At 41.2% G+C, this 16,695-nt stretch overlaps 2 protein-coding genes across 3 annotated transcripts in view; one reads left to right on the plus strand and one right to left on the minus strand.

Moving 5' to 3' along the window:
- The window catches only part of RPA1 (replication protein A1), a 75,179-nt gene extending 68,694 nt beyond the window's left edge, over positions 1-6,485 (minus strand). The window contains exon 1 of the mRNA XM_044248163.1: positions 6,367-6,485. Within this exon, the coding sequence (XP_044104098.1) occupies positions 6,367-6,399 (33 nt within the window). The 5' untranslated portion in view covers positions 6,400-6,485. The remainder of the gene's footprint in view (positions 1-6,366) is intronic.
- A 174-nt stretch (positions 6,486-6,659) lies between these two features.
- The window catches only part of SMYD4 (SET and MYND domain containing 4), a 54,866-nt gene continuing 44,830 nt past the window's right edge, over positions 6,660-16,695 (plus strand). The window contains exons 1-2 of one of the 2 annotated variants that reach the window (XM_044248165.1): positions 6,660-6,922; positions 7,853-8,000. In XM_044248165.1, coding sequence (XP_044104100.1) covers positions 7,867-8,000 — 134 coding nt within the window. In that variant the 5' untranslated portion in view covers positions 6,660-6,922; positions 7,853-7,866. Of the gene's footprint in view, positions 6,923-7,234; positions 7,256-7,852; positions 8,001-16,695 lie in introns of those variants that run through there. The other variant, XM_044248166.1, reaches the window with a different exon arrangement.

The raw sequence follows: 16,695 nt of genomic DNA on the forward strand, positions 1-16,695 counted from the left end.
GTGGCTCAGTGGGTTAAGCCTCTGCCTTCCGCTCAGGTCATGATTTCAGGGTCCTATAATCAAGCCCCGCATTGGGCTCTCTGCTCAGCAGGGAGCCTGCTTCCCCTCCACCCCCCGCCCCGCCTGCCTCTCTGCCTACTTTTGATCTGTCAAATAAATAAATAAAATCTTTTTTAAAAAATTAATCTTCCATAAACGATGTTAGGAAATAAAAGAGAACGTTTTCCAACTCATTTTATGATGTTAGGTTTACCTCAAAGAAAAAATAAAGTCATTCTAAGAAAGAAAAACCACCGGGGCACCTGGGTGGCTCAGTGGGTTAAGCCTCAGCCTTGGGCTCAGGGCATGACCTCAGGGCCCTGGGATCAAGCCCCGCATCAGGCTCTCTGCTCAGCGGGGAGCCTGCTTCCCCCTCTCTCTGCTTATTTGTGATCTCTCTGTCGCCCTCTGTCAAATAAATAAATAAAATCTTAAAAAAAAAAAAGAAAGAAAAAACTACAGACCTATATAACACTCATGAACGCAGATGCAAACACTACACATTCACTAGAATAGTTAACTTAAAAAGATGACAAAACTGAGAGCTGGCATGGATATGGAAAACGGTTTGGAAATTTCTTACAAACATTCACTTAACATACCACCCAGCAATTTATCAACACTCCTAGGCATTTATCCCAGAGGAATGAAAATATATTTTCACAAGAAGATTTTTACATAAATGTCCATAGCATCTTCATTTATAACAGCCAAAAAATGAAAATAACCCAAATGTTTAACAGTAACAGGTAAATTAAACAAATTATGTTTATTTGCACGATGGAGTACTACTCAGCAATAAAAGGTGCAAACTACTGAAACAACATGGATAAATCTCAAAAAACATTTCGCTGAGACAAAGAAGCCAGACACAAGTTTACATGGAGTTTTAGAATAGTCAAACTAACCTTTGGAGATATAAACCAGACATCAAAACTCTAGTTTACCTAGGCTGGAAGCAAGGACTAGGCAAGGAACAGGAGATCAGAGTGCTGTATACATTTGCCAAAGCTCATCAAACTGCACACATCTTGAGGACTTACTGTATACATTATAGTTTCTATTAAGTGTAAATCAGTGCTGAATTTCAATAAAGGTGATTTTTTTTTAAGTTTCTAGGGAACAGAACTGGGGCAGGGTGGCACAAAAAGTCAGTAATTTCATAGAACACCTTTCTGTTCTATTTGATTTTAAAACCACATGCATGTATTAATTTATTATTCTTTTTAATTTGTGTCATCATAAAGTGAATATAAGATTAAATCTTCTGGGACATACAACATGATATGTACACTTAACATAAAATTGTCTTAAATTTTCCAAATTAACATTGCATATAAAACACAAAGTAAACCCAATTTAAACAATGGACAAGAGCCTTTAGGAGACATTTTTCCAAAGACCTACATATGGCCAACAGACACACAGGATCCTCAACACCATTATTCACCATGGAAATGCAAATCAAAACCACAATCAGACTGGCTACTATCAAAAAGACAAAAAATACGAAGTGTTGGCAAAGATGCAGATGAACAGGAACCCTCGTGCACTGTTGGTGAGCAACATAAACTGGTGCAGCCACTATGGAAAACAGTACAGAGGCTCCTCAAAAAATCAAAAACCAAACTACGATGTGATCTAGCAATTCCACTTCTGGGGATGTACCTGAAGAAAACAAAACACCAATTCAAAGAGATACATGCATGCCAAGTTCACTGCAGCATTATTTATAATAGCCAAGGTAAAGAAACAACCTAAGTGTCCATAAAGAAATGAATGGCTAAAGATACACACGTGTGTGCGCACACAGAGGAATATTAACCATAAAAAGAATGAAATCTTGCCACTTGTGACAACACAGGTGGACCTACATGGTATTATGCTAAATGAAATAAGCCTGACACAGAAGACAAATACATATGATTTCATGTTGAATCTTTAAAACAAAACACAAACAGACTCATAGAGGAGACAAACTCTTGGTTACGAGTAAGGAGTGACTGGGGGTGCAGGTGAAATGGTGAAGGGGATTAAGAGGGTTCAGGCTTCCAGATCTAAAATAAATGGGTCATGGAGATATAATGCACAACACAGGGAATTTAGTCAGTAACAATGCAGTAACTTTGTGTGGTAACAGACAGTAACTGGATTTATCCTGGGGATCATTACTCCTAATGTATAAAAATACCAAATCACTATGATGAACACCTGAAACTAACAGAATACTGTATGTCAATTATACTTCAGTTAAAAAAATACAAAGCAACAGAATGTAACAGTTAAGGGCACATGTATTCAAATCTTCACCCCACTGACAAAGTATTTAACTTCTCTGCACTTCAATTTCTTCATCTGTGAGGTGCAGGTAATTATAAAAATCTACCTTACAGAGGTACTGTAAGTACTGACTATTATAGATAAAGTATCTGGCACATTGGAAAAGGCAAAAATACTAGTTTCCTTCCCCTTTTTTATATTACCCAATAAATTAAGATACAAAAGTTATTTATCTTATTTACCATAATACTTCCATGTGCAATCTCTTCTTTTATGATGTTAGCTCTTGCCCCAAATGCCTCTATTATTTATGTTAGTTGCTTAGTCTTTGGGCCTGTGTCTTTTGAACGAAAATGATACTACTTGCTTTAGCTAATGATAATCACAGTTGGCAAAGGTTCCCCACACTATCACCACAAACACAAAAATTTTCTTTGTCATTTATGAATAAAACTTAAGTAATGCTTGACCTAACACTAGAAATATGTTTCCAAAGTTTTGAATACAGCAAAAACCAAGTGATCAAATTATTAACACCATAATCATTCTTTCTAAAAGTGAAGAACAATTCTTAATTTGCCTTAAATTCACAAGGTGGGGCACCTGGGTGGCTCAGTCATGCGCTCTCACTTGCCCTCTCATATAAATTTTTTTTTTTAAAAGATTTTATTTATGTATTTGTCAGAGAGAGAGAGCACGAGCACAAGCAGGGGAAGCAGCAGGCGGAGAGAACCAGGCTCCCTGCTGAGCAAGGAGGCTGATTCGGAACTTGATCCCTGGACTCTGGGATCATGACTGGAGCCAAAGGCAGATACTAAGACACCCTAACGTCCCAGTAAATCTTTTTATTTTTTTTTTAAAGGTGCAAGGTAGCAGCTGTAAGTAAATGAGAACTACAAGTTCAATCAATTCTCAGGTTTAATTGTTCCTAATTTATTCAAGTAGTAACTCCGCTCAGCTGTTTTTCCCCATTTAGCTCTGTCTTTTTTTTTTTCACTGCCTCATATGCAACTAGCAAACATTTACTGGATATCTAAAACTTGCCATCACTGCTCCAGGTCTTTAGGAGACTACTTTGAGCAAAAAATAGATGTAATTTCAGGCCTCCAAGAATTTACAATCCAGTGGGGAAGACAAAAACTAATATTAGTCAAATAAAAAGCAAATAAGTATAAATTACATTTGCAATAATTAAGAGGTAACATATACTGAACATTTACTGTGTACCAGGCATGAACTAAAGCACTTTAAATGTAATAGCTCACCTAATTCTCCCACTAACCTTAGGCAATAGGTACTAGGTAAAATTACCCTCATTTTACAGAAGAGAAAAGGCAAAGTTTAGTATCTTGCCCAAAGTCACACAGGTAATACATGAACAAGCAGGAATCATGGTCTCAAAATAAAGGGAATTAGGCTAGTAAGTTAAGGAAGGTTTCTCTGAAAAACTAACTGAGCTGAGATTGATGTTATGCAGGGAGGGGAGCGTGAAGAACCACACAGGCAGATGGAAAAGAACCGGCAAGAATACAGAATATACCAGGAATTTAAATTAAAAAAGAAAAAAGAAAGACACAAAGAAATGGCTTTCCATACTCGTAGGTTAGAGGAATAAATATTGTTGAAAAGTCTATACTACCCAAAGAAATCTAAACATTTGATGCATCCCGATCAAAATGCCAATAACATTTTTCGCAGAACTAGAATAATCCTAAAATTTGTAAGGAACCACAAAAGACTTGATATAGCCAAAGCAATCTTGAAAAAGAAAAACAAAGCCAGAGGCATCACAATTCCAGATTTCAAGTTATATTACAAACCCACAGTCATCAAAACAGTATGGTACCGGCACAAAAACAGACACACAGTCCAATGGAACAAAACAGAAAAGCCCAGGAAAAAAATATGCAATGGGAAAAAGACAGTCTCTTCAACAAATGGGATTGGGAAAACTGGACAGCAACATGCAAAATAATGAAACTGGACTACTTTCTTACAGCATACACAAACACAAACAAAATGGATTAAAGATCTAAATGTGACAGGTGAACCATAAGAATACTAGAAGACAGCAGAGGCAGTAATTTCTCTGACATCAGCAGTAGCAACATCTTTCTAGATAGGTCTGCCTCCTGAGGCGAGGGAAATAAAAGCAAAAATAAACTACTGGGACTACATCAAAATAAAAAGCTTTTGCACAGCAAAGTAAACAGTCAACAAAACCAAAAGACAACCTACTGAAGGGGAAAAGATATTTGCAAATGACAGATCTGAGAAGGGCTTAGTATCCAAAATATATAAAAAACTGCTACTACTCAACACCCAAAACACAAATAATCCAATTAAAAAATGGGCAGAAAGACATGAACAGACATTTCTCCAAAGAAGACATCCAGATGGCCAACACACACGAAAAAGTAATGACTCATTACTTTTCAACATTACATATTTTTAAAAATATATTTTATTTATTTATTTGACAGAGATCACAAGTAGGCAGAGAGGCAGGCAGAGAGCGGAGGAAGGAGGCTCCCTGCTGTGCAAAGAGCCCGATGTGATGCTGTGAGATGTGATGCTGTGATGCGGGGCTTGATCCCAGGACTCTGAGACCATGACCTGAGCCGAAGGCAGAGGCTTTATAACCCACTGAGCCACCCAGGCGCCCCTCATCATTACATTTCAACATACATGAAAAAGATACCTCATCATCGGGGAAATGCAAATCAAAACTATAATGAGCAATCACTTTACACCTGTCAGAATGGCTAAAACTAACACCACAAGAAACAAGTGTTGGCAAGGATGATGTGGAAAAGGAACCCTCATGCACTGCTGGGAATGCAAACTGGGTAAAAACAGTACGGAGGTTCTCAAAAAGTTAAAAATAGAACTACCTTAGGATCCAGTAACTGCACTATTGGGTAGTTACCCCCAAAATACGAGAACACTATTTCGAAATGCACCCCAATGTTGCGGCAGTATGCAAGCAGTCCAAGTGTCCACTGATAGATGAATGGATAGAGAAGATGTTTATGTTGGGTGGAAATCAGTAGTGCAGGCAAGAAACAGTGGTGCCAGAGTGGAAGAAAAATAGATGGATTTAAGAAATACGTTGTGGAGGTAAAACACCGATTTGGGTGATGGACTGAACATCTAAGGTGATGGAAGTTTGCAGGAAGAATGATTCCACAATTTTTGGCTAGCATATCTTGATGGATAATAGAGATACTGATCCAGACAAGGAACACCAAGAGGCCCAAACTTAGCAGAATAACGGATTTGCTTTGGGACACTATGAGTTTAAAATGCCTTTGAGGTATCAGGTAGGCAGACATATTACAGAGGTTTCTCTTTCAGAGTAAAGGTGGCTCCGGAAAAAGAAATGTGTGAGCAACTGACATAGTTGGTAATGGGACTGTCTTGGTAGCAAAGGGCCTAGGACAGGACATAAGCCTAAGTAAACAGAAACTTACAACGAGGGACCGGCAAATAAGACGAGGAAAGACCAGCCAAGCCAAGTCAGAGAAGCCAAAAAGGAGTGTCACCAGAAAGAAGTAATGCTCAAAACTGGCCAAAAGGAGTAACTCTCAAACACTGCTGAGAACTCAGGTTAAGTTAAAAACTGAAAAGTGTCTGTTAGATTTAACGACTTGGAAGCACTGCTAACTTCTGCCAGGGTTCTTTCTATAGTGATGGAGGGAACAACGGATTGGAGTCTGTTAACCGGAGGTGAGATGAAAACTGACAACTCTAGAGAAGTTCGGCCGCGGATAGGGGACAGAAAGAGGGTGATGGGGGACGATCAAGTTAATTCTGCTTCGTTTTCTTAAGTAGAAAAAACATGGACATGTTTAAAAGACAATAGTAAAAATTTTTCGAGGAGATGGTTAGAATTCTAGGGAGTCACCCGATGGTCCCCCCCCCAACCTCGCCAAACTTATCCCGCCTTTTCTCCCCATCGCCTCCAGCTCCTCTCCCCCTTCTCCATCCCCACAAGCCCAGGGCCCACAGCCACCCTAGCCCCGCTGCCCGCAGGTGTCTCCTCACCGCAATGGCCCCCTCGCTCAGGTGGCCCACCATGACTGCGCTGCGCCAACTCCCGCGCTCCGGCTCCTCGACACCTCCCGCTCACTCCCGGGACCCCGCGCGCTCCAAAGCTATTGGGCTAAGTAGCTGCAGGCACCACCCCCGCCTTCTGACATGCGCAAGGCACAAGGGCGGGCTTAGGAGCGGAGCAGCCACGGCATTGGCCGAGGCCCTGCGAGCAGCCCACGTGACATGCAAAAGCCCGGGTTCAGGACCTCGTCACGCCACTGCTGCGCCTGGGGGTGGGGCCCGAGCCGTGGGGCGCGCCAAGGATGACGCGGGTTCTTTTTCTGGGCGTGAGGTCCAGTCCCGAGAGCTTTCCTAGACGGTGCTCGGAAAAAAACCTGGCTCGGGCCTTTGCTGCGCCGACCGACTGTTAGCCCCGAAGAGAGAGCTATTCCCTGACACCTCTGCTGCTAGCCGTAGGCAAAGCAGTAACTTGATTCCTTCGGCAATCCAAGTGCCGATCTCCCGCCATTGCTAGACCCTGAGCTTGGCACAAGGGGAATCTGCGAAGGTAAATAGGATCCGGTCCCTGCCCTCAGAGGAGAGCATAGTCTGTCGAGGGAGCTACCGCAGTGAGTAGCCCTAACTCCAGGTAGACATGATTTGGGCCTCAGGAGAAATACAAAGTGTACTGCGGTCGCAGATGGAAAATCAGGGAAGGCTTCCTGGAGGAGGTGCCGTTTAAACTTGGTCTTGAAGGGTGTGTGCAAATTTGCGAGGTGGACCCTGAGGGAGCGATGCTCCCGGAAGAAAGCATAACCTATGCAAAAACTAGGGAGGTGAATAGCCTGGCAAGCTAAGGATGGCTTTAAGTGGCTCAGGACAGTAGGGTACAAAGGAAGAGGTGAGACTTGGGCATTAGAAAATGAGCCCAGGGGTCAGATTTGTACTGGGCTTTCCTAAATGCTTGGAGGAGCATTCATTGATTAAGGCAGAGGACTGACATCTGTTTCAATATGGAGGATGAATTGAATTTAGGGGGTAGGGTAGGGTAGGGAACTGAGTCCGTGGAGACTAGTTATGACACTGGAAAGAATGCCAGACCAGAGATGGTGAGGACTTGAATAAAGAAATGATCTGGGAACTGAAAAATCTGAACTGTGTAAGAGATAGAAACGTTTGTTAATTTAATAGTAGCTGGGGAGAGAGAAAAATCTGGAATGTCTCAGGTTTCTCACCTGAGGAGCTTGGGAAGATGGAGGTTTTAAGAGGCAAGCCTGGTGTGTGGAACAAAGTAGGCCTTCAGTAAATATTTCTAAATAAAAAGATGCTCAGTGAATACGTGTGAGAGAAAATAGATTCTCAGCATGGAAACTACAGGAAAAGACCACAAGAATGATTTTTGTTGCTTCACATTTGTTTGAGTGAAATCTTGATTTTTTTTTCCCTAGACTTGTGCATTTGTAGAAATCTGAATTCCTTATTTTCTTACTCATTTTAGAGACCTAAGGTAGAATGGATCTGCCTGTGGATGAGTGGAAATCATATATATTTCAGAAATGGTCTTTGCTCCCAAAGTCCATTCAGGACACAATTTCTACGGCAGACACTTTAAAGGATATCTTTCTTCACTCCTCTTCGCTTCTTCAGTAAGTGTGTGAAAGCTTTAACCTGGGAAATTTTGATCGAGAAAATGTTCTCTTTTGTCATTTGCTCTCACTTTCTATCTCTTTTTCATAGAAGGATTAAGTTCAGATTTTATATTTCTTGCTATTTCCAGTTTTTCCTAACCTACTATTACAGAACAGGTGGGGATGCTAATGACTTTTTTGGTGTCAATGTTATGTTTCAATAATCAATGCCTTGCTACAGAAATTAGGCTTTGAACTTTGCTATCTCCCAAAAGATATAGTGGGCATTTACTAGCTACACATAGAAATTTATAGGTGCTCAAATTGAGAAAGGACTTTAGAAGTCATACAGTCTAACCCCAGTATTTTTCAAACTCTCTTGACTGACTAACATCCTCAGTAAGAAATACTATTTTAGAGGCACCTGGGTGGCTTAGCGGGTTAAGCCTCTGCTTTTGGCTCGGGTCATGGTCTCAGGATCCTGGGATCAAGCCCCGAGTTGAGCTCTCTGCTCGGTGGGGAGCCTGTTTCTTTCTCTCTCTCTCTCTCTCTCTCTCTGCCTACTTGTGATCTCTGTCAAATAAATAAATAAAATCTTAAAAAAAATACTATTTTATATCACAGCCTAGTATGTACATACATAAATAGAAAATTAAAACGAGTTTCCCAAAACATTCAGTGAATTTTTATTGGACATCTGTTTGTGCCAGCCACTGTGCTAGATGCTTAGCAAAAATACATCAGTGAGGGGTGCCTGGCTGACTTAGTCGATAGTGCATGTGACTCTTGATCTTAGGGGAGTGAGTTCATGCCCCACATTGGGCAGTAGAGCTTACTTAAAAAAAAAAAAAAAAAGAAAGAAAAAGAAATATACATTAGTAAATAAAAAATAGGCACAGATACTTTACTCTTGAGGAACTTAGTTCTGGCAAAGGTGGGACAGACAGTAAACATAAATAAGCAAACTATATAGTATGTTAAAAGTGCTATGTATAATAGAAAAAAAAATTAAAATAGAACAGGGTAAGGGAAATGGGCAGTGCCAGAAGTGAGATTGGAGGTTGTAGTATTAAATAGTGTGATCACTTACGGTTTTGCTGAAAAGATGGAAGTTGAGGGGTACCTGGGTGGCTCAGTGGGTTAAAGCCTCTGCCTTCAGCTCAAGTCATGATCCCAGAGTCCTAGGATCAAGCCCCACATTGGGCTCTCTGCTCAGCTGGGAGCCTCCTCCCCACCCCACCCCCGCCCACTGCCTGCCTCTCTGCCTACTTGTGATCTCTGTCAAATAAATAAATAAAATCTTTTAAAAATTAAAAAAAAAATTTATTTATTTGACAGAGAGATCACAAGTAGGCAGAAAGGCAGGCAGGGGGCGGGGGGTGGGGAGCAGGCTCCCTGCTGAGCAGAGAGCAGAGGCTTAATCCCAGAACCCTGAGATCATGACCTGAGCGGAAGGCAGAGGCTTAACCCACTGAGCTACAAAGGCGCCCCTCAAATAAGTTTTTGTTTTTTGCTTTTTTTTAAAGATTTTATTTACTGGACAGACAGAGATCACAAGTAGGCAGAGAGGCAGGCAGAGAGAGAGAGAGAGAGAGAGAGAGAGGAAGAAGCAGGCTCCCTGCTGAGCAGAGAGCCCGATGTGAGGCTTGATCCCAGGATCCTGAGATCATGACCTGAACCGAAGGCAGAGGCTTTAACCCATTGGCCACCCAGGTGCCCCTCAAATAAGTATTTTTTTAATAAAAGTAGATCTGTATTACAAAAAATTAAACTCAATTATTGTAATTTTCTCAAAAATTTAATAGAAATTTATCTTCTCTTTTGTTGTAGATACACCTGTGTAATAGCCTTGATTTTCCTCTTGACCCAAAAAAACTAAATGTTTACTCTCAGACTTTCCATAGGAAGAGTTTTCTGACTCCTGTTTCAAGGGATCACTCTGACTCCAGTGTTGAGAATAGACTATAGGAGAAGAGAGAGTGTGGAATTAGAGAAACCTGTTGGGAGACGTGTGCATTCATCCGGGTGAGAGATGAGGTGATGATAATTTGGACTGGAGTGGTAGTGGTTAGGTTGGTGAGAAGTGGCTAGATTCTGAAGGTAGACATAATAGAATTCCCTAAAGAAGTTGAGGGAATAATGAGAAGAAGATGAGATGTACTGTGTTAGAGAATGAGAGAGGTAAAACGTGGCTTGGGGATATAGGCCTAAGAAGGATGAGTTTACCATCACCTGGGAGGGCAGCAGATGGAGCTTTTGGGGAAAGAAGATCAGGGGTTCATTGTTCAGTTTGAGATGTCTAATAGACATCCAAGTGGAGCTTTCGAAATGAGCATGGCATTTAGGGGCAAGCATTGGGCTAGAGATAGAAATTTGGGAGTCATACAGCGGCACTCAAGTCACAGACTGGATAAGTTCACCTTGGAACAGAATATAGATGCTTACTATCTATGGTATACTTTGATATTTTCCTCTGTCTCATTTTAAAATGCTAATTAGGGGTGCCTGGGTACCTCAGTTGCTTAACCATCTGACTCTTGATTTTGGCTCAGGTGGTGATCTCAGGGTCCTGGGATCCAGCACTGTGTGGGGCTCCGTGCTTGGTGGGGAGTCCACATAGCAGTTACTCCCTCTCCCTCCACCCCACCCCGTGCATGCTCTCTCCTTTCTCTCTCTCTTTCTTTAAAATAAATAAATAAATCTTTAAAAAGTACAAATAGGGGCACCTGGGAGGCTCAGTTGGTTAAGCGGCTTCCTTCAGCTCAGGTCATGATCTCAGGGTCCTGACATCAAGGCCCACATTAGGCTCCCTGCTCAGCGGGGAGTCTCCTTTCTCCTCTTCCTCTGCCCTTGCTGCTGGTAGCACTCTCTCGCTCATGCTCTCTCTCAGGTAAATAAATAAAATATTTTTAAAAATAATAAAATTTTTTTAAAAAAATTAAAAATACAAATAAATAAAAATACTAATCAGAGAGGTTGGGTGGCACAGTCAGTTAAGCTACCAAGTCTTAGTTTTGGCTCAGGTCATGATCTCAGGGTCGTGGGATCAAGCCCCTTGTCAGGCTCTGCACTCAGCGTAAAGTCTGCTTAAGATGTCTCTCCCTCTCCCCTCCCCCAAAATATATAAATAAGATAGACACCTGTTGATGAAATAGTAATAGGCAGAGTTATCCAAAGGTAATTTGATATGGTTTGCTAACAGCAAGATGTCATAATCCGCAAGAATCATTTGAATTTTTGGTGTACTGAAAGGAATGTAAATCAAGAGAATTTGCCTGGTCATTTAATGTTGGAGTTCCTCCAGACTCCAGCCTAGACTCTCTCTTTTTTTTTCTTTAAAGATTTTATTTATTGGGGCACCTGGGTAGCTCAGTGGGTTAAGCCTCTGCCTTCAGCCCAGGTCATGATCTCAGGGTCCTGAGATCGAGCCCTGCATCAGGCTCTCTGCTCAACAGGGAGTCTGCTTCGCCTTCTCTCTCTCTCTCTCTCTCTGCCTGCCTCTCTGCCTACTTGTGATCTCTGTCAAATAAATAAAATTTTTAAAAAAAGATTTTATTTACTTGAGAGAGAGAGATAGAGTGAGCGAGAAAGAGCATTAGAAGGGAGACAGTCAGACTCTGCCAAGCACAGACCCTGATGAGGGACTTGATCCCGGGACTCCAGTATCATGACCTGAGCTAAAGGCAGTCAGTCGCCCAATTAACTGAACCACCTAGGTGCCCCTAGGCTCTTTCCTTTCCGCTGTGTTTTCTCAACTGATAGAGTCTCATTCATACCCATGACGGCAGTTACACCCTATATGCTGATTACCTTGAAAATTCTATGTCTAGTTCTCACCTCTCTTCTGAGACTCAAATCTCTAAATCCAGTGGACTACTTAAAGTCTCAAAGATACTTAAAATTCAGGGGCTCCTGGGTGGCTCAGTCTGTTAAGTGTCTGCCTTTGGCTTAGGTTGTGATCCCAGGGTCCTGAGATTGAGTCGCTCCTCAGAGGGAAGCCTGCTTCTCCCTCTCTGCTTGCCACTCCCCCTGCTTGCGCATGCACATGCTCACTTTCTGTATATATCTGTCTCTCTGTCAAATAAAAAATATAATGTTATGAACCTTAAAATTCAACATACCCAAAATCAAACTCATAGTCCTTTCTAGTGGTACCTATCTTAGTAAATTGCACTGCCTTATTTCAGTTCCTAAAGCTAGAAACCTATGAACCATTCTGTAATTTTTTTTTTAAGATTTTATTTGTTTATTTGACAGACAGATTACAAGTAGGCAGAGAGGCAGGCGCCACAGGGGTGGAGGGGAAGGAGACTCCCCTCTGAGCAGAGAATCCGATGTGGGGCTCGATCCCAGGACCCTGGGATCATGACCCGAGCCAAAGGCAGGGGTATTAACCCACTGAGCCACCCAGGCGCCCCAACCATTCTGTATTTTAAAATAACTCATGGGGGGTGGTCTGGCTGGCTTAGTCATTGGAGCATGCAGCTCTTAATCGTGGGATCATGAGTTTGAGCCCCACTTTGGGTGTAGAGAGTCCTAAAAAAATAAATAAATGTTTTAAAAAATAGAGGAGGCCCAAATTCAAGGCCCAAACAGTAGGTTTATCTCCTGGGACATTTACTGAGTTCTTAGGAAGTGCAAGAGGCCGACCAAAAAGGCAGAATAAAATTTCTACTGTCTCAACAATGGTGAGTAAGATCCCACTAGTAGAAAGGGGCTTGGAACAAATGTTCTCCCCCTTAACACATTTGCCAGATTTTGAACATCTGTAGTATGGTAGGTTAAAAATCTAAGCTCAAAATGTCCTGAGACCAAAGATTTTAGGCATGAGGAGACAGAGACCTTTCAGGCTTTCAACCAAAAGCTTAGGAGGGGTTACCTGGGGGGCTCAGTCATTAAGCATCTGCCTTTGGATTGAGTCCCAAATTTGGCTCCCTGCTCAGCAGGAGGCCTGCTTCTCCCTCTCCCACTCCCCCTGCTTGTATTCTCTCTCTCTGTCAGATAAATAAATAAAATCTTTTTTTTTTTTAAGATTTTATTTATTTATTTATTTGACAGAGAGAGATCACAAGTAGGCAGAGAGGCAAGCAGAGAGAGAGAGAGGAGGAAGCAGGCTTCCTGCTGAGCAGAGAGCCTGATGCGGGACTCGATCCCAGGACCCTGAGATCATGACCTGAGCCGAAGGCAGTGGCTTAACCCACTGAGCCATCCAGGCACCCAAATAAATAAAATCTTAAAACAAACAAACAAACTTAGGAGGACTAAACCAAGGAACAGGAAGAAACCAGGGGTTACTGGCTCAGTCAGTAGAGTGTGCCAACTCGTGATTTTGGGGTTGTGAGTTTGAGCCCCATGTTGGATGTACAGATTACTTTTTTAAAAAATCTTAAGAAAAAAAGAAACAAAGTGGTAGCCCCACCCTGATCCAATTCAATTTTCAATTAGATGAAGGTTAGCCGGCCCCTAATCCTATCTGCCTAACATAGGAGAGGGGGTACTTTGACAGTGGAAAATGTCATCTAGCTTTATTGGGTCTTCTGTGCACAGTCAGGAACACAGTAAAAGATTACTAGACATGTGGGGCACCTGGCTGACTCAGTCGGGAAAGTTTATGACTCTTAACCTCAGGATCTTAAATTTAAGCCCTATGTTGGGAGTAGAGATTACATTAAAAAAATTTTTAAATAAAAAATTAAAAGTAAAAAGTAATAAAGTACCTTTCAAAAATGAATACAAAATAAAAGTATTTTTAAAGCCCCCCTACCCCCGCCAAAAAAAATAAAATAAAATTCTGAGAGACAATCTGCTGCAGATTAGAGCCTCAAGAAGTACTGAAGAAGTTCCTAGTTAAAGAAAAATCATCCCAGGGCGCTTGGGTGTCTCAGTTGGTTGAGTGATTGCCTGCAGCTCAGGTCATGATCCTGGAGTCCCAGGACGGAGTCCAGTGTCAGGCTCCCTGCTCAGCGGGGAGTCTGCTTCTCCCGCTGACCGTCCCCACTCTTGCACTCTCTCTCATTCTCTCTCAAATAAATAAAATCTTTAAAAAAAAAAAAAAATCATCCCAGATAGAAGCATGCAGTTGCAGAAAGGAATGAAAGGTACCAGAAAAGATAAATATGTGACTAAATATTTTTAAAATCATTATTTAAAACAATGATAGTAATAATGTTTTTATGAGACTTAGAACATTTAGAAGTGAGACATGGTAATAGACAAATGGGCAAATGGAGGTAAATTGTTTTAAGGTTCGTCTGTATAGTTCGGGAAATGGCAAAAGTACTAACTGAAGATGATAAATGAATCAGGGATTTATTTTGTAATCCCCAAGAGAGCCGCGAAACATATTTAAAATTTTGCAATAAAATCAAGGTGATTCTCCCCCTTTTCCTACGTGGTAGGTGTATAATCCAATGTTCGCTGCATCCAAATCCCTGGAATTTACAAATATGTTAAGTTACTAAGTTTGCAAATGGGATTAAGATTGCTAATGAGCCAAGTTTAAGATAGGCAGAGTAGCATGGATTATTCCGGTGAGCCCAGTGTAATCACCAGAATCCTAAGAAGTGGAGAAGGGAAGCAGAAGGGTCAGAGGGAGATAGAACTAGTGAAAGAATCGTCAGAGAGATGCAGCACTGCAGGTTTTGGAGGTAGAGAAAGGGAGCTACAAGCCAGAGAATGTAGGCAGCCTCTAGAAACTGGAAAAGGTTAAGAAAGCAGATTCTCCCCTGGAGCCTCCGGAAAGCAACACATCTTTATCAACACTTGGATTTTAGCCCATTGAAATGGCTCCATGACAGAACTTTAAGATAACACATTTTTGTTTGTTTTAAGCCACTAATTTGGTGGGAATTTGACCAAAAGAAACAATGTGCTCCCTTGACCTCCCTGATCCAAGTTAGTACCAGTAGCCAGACCATGACTATCTTGTTTCCCAGATGCATACTTATCTCCCTCCAGACTATTTCCTGTACCCCAACAGGAATCATTTTTCAAAACAGAAATCAGATTCTGTTGCTCTCACTTAAAGTTCTTCAGGAATCTTCTTTGTTCTTACAAGAAAGCCTAATTTCTCAACTTAATATAGCCAGCAAGACATTGCAGTTGGCCACTGCCTATCTACCTGGCTTCCTCTTTTTTTTTTCTTTTTTTTTAAAGTATTTATTTATTTATTTGACAGAGAGAGAGATTACAGGTGGGCAGAGCAGCAGGCAGGGAGAGAGGGGGAAGCAGGCTCCCTGCTGAGCAGAGAGCCTAATGCAGGGCTCGATCCCAGGACCCTGAGACCATAACCTGAGCCGAAGGCAGAGCCTTAACCCACTGAGCCACCCGGGTGCCCCCTTTTTTTTTTGTCTTTTAAAGATTTTATTTATTTGAGAGAGAGCATGCAAGAGCACAGGAGGGGAGTGAGAGGGAGAAGCAGACTCCCTCCCTGCCAAGCAGGGAGCCTGATGTGGAGCTCAATCCCAGGACCCCAGGATTTTGACCTGAGTTGAAAGCTGGTGCTTAACCAACTAAGCCACCCAAGTGTCCCTGCCTGGCCTCTTCTTCACCCAACTCCGATTCTCAGCATATGGGCCTTCTTTAACTTCTTGACATGCACTCTGCTGCTTCTTGCCACACGGCCTTGACTCCCTTTATTTCTTCTGCCTGAAATGCTTTTCCCAGTTTCTCTCTTCTCCTCTACACCCGAATTAAGTTCTGCTCATCCTTCAGGGTCACCCAGATCTTTCCTCAGGAAAGCCTTCTCTTGTGTCCCAACTGGCTCACCTTCACTTTTTATACATTTACACTACCTAACTTTCCTTTATATATTTGTGTAGTCATTTGCTTATTGTCTATCTTCACTACTGAACTATAACCTCCATGAGGGTACATCTTGTCTGTGTCTCTCTCTCTCTGCAGACAAGAGCAGTGCTCTGTCAGAAAAACAAAACAAAAACCCAGGTATTTAATAAATACTGATCGGATGGTAGTTTGGAAATATGTACAAAGCTCTTTATCAACTGGCACATATTAATACTCAATATGACATATAAATGAGAGCTTTTAACGCATACCTTTGAAGTTCAGTGTTAACATCTTTATCTCTGTGCCGGCAACTATCAACAGTGTCTCACAAATAGCAGGAACTCAGATTTTGTTTGGAAGAAATAATGAGCACAGCATTGGGCCTTGGTAGTTTGGGTATAAACTAGGTACAATTAGGGTAATAGTTGGGTTTGGGGTTTGTTTATTTTTTTGTCTGCTTGTTAGTCTTCTTTTTCACAAATGTTCACAAGTTAGAAATACATTCATCATATTTGAAATGATATTTAATGAAGTTTAACAGGAAAGTTTCTCTTTTACCCTTCTCATTCAGTTCCACAGAAATAACCACCATTTATTGGAGTTTTTTAGTTCTTTTTATGTATTCTCCTATAATTGTAAATAAATATATGCATATCTGTTTCTTTATTCTGTTGGATAATATTATGTGCTTTATTCTAGGATGTTTTCTCAAATGTCACACCTTAATCTTTTGGGCAACCCCGTGATATTAGGTATATAGTTATGCCATAATGTAGTTATTCTTTCCCTGTTGAGGGGCAATTATATATATATTTTATAACATATATGTTATATATAATAAAATATATATTATATATTTATTTACATATAAGTAAATTTATATATTTTATTTATATTATATATATATTTTAAAGATTTTATTAAA

The sequence above is a fragment of the Neovison vison genome, chromosome 5 (genome assembly GCF_020171115.1).
Source record: "Neovison vison isolate M4711 chromosome 5, ASM_NN_V1, whole genome shotgun sequence".
NCBI classification, from domain to species: domain Eukaryota; kingdom Metazoa; phylum Chordata; class Mammalia; order Carnivora; family Mustelidae; genus Neogale; species Neogale vison.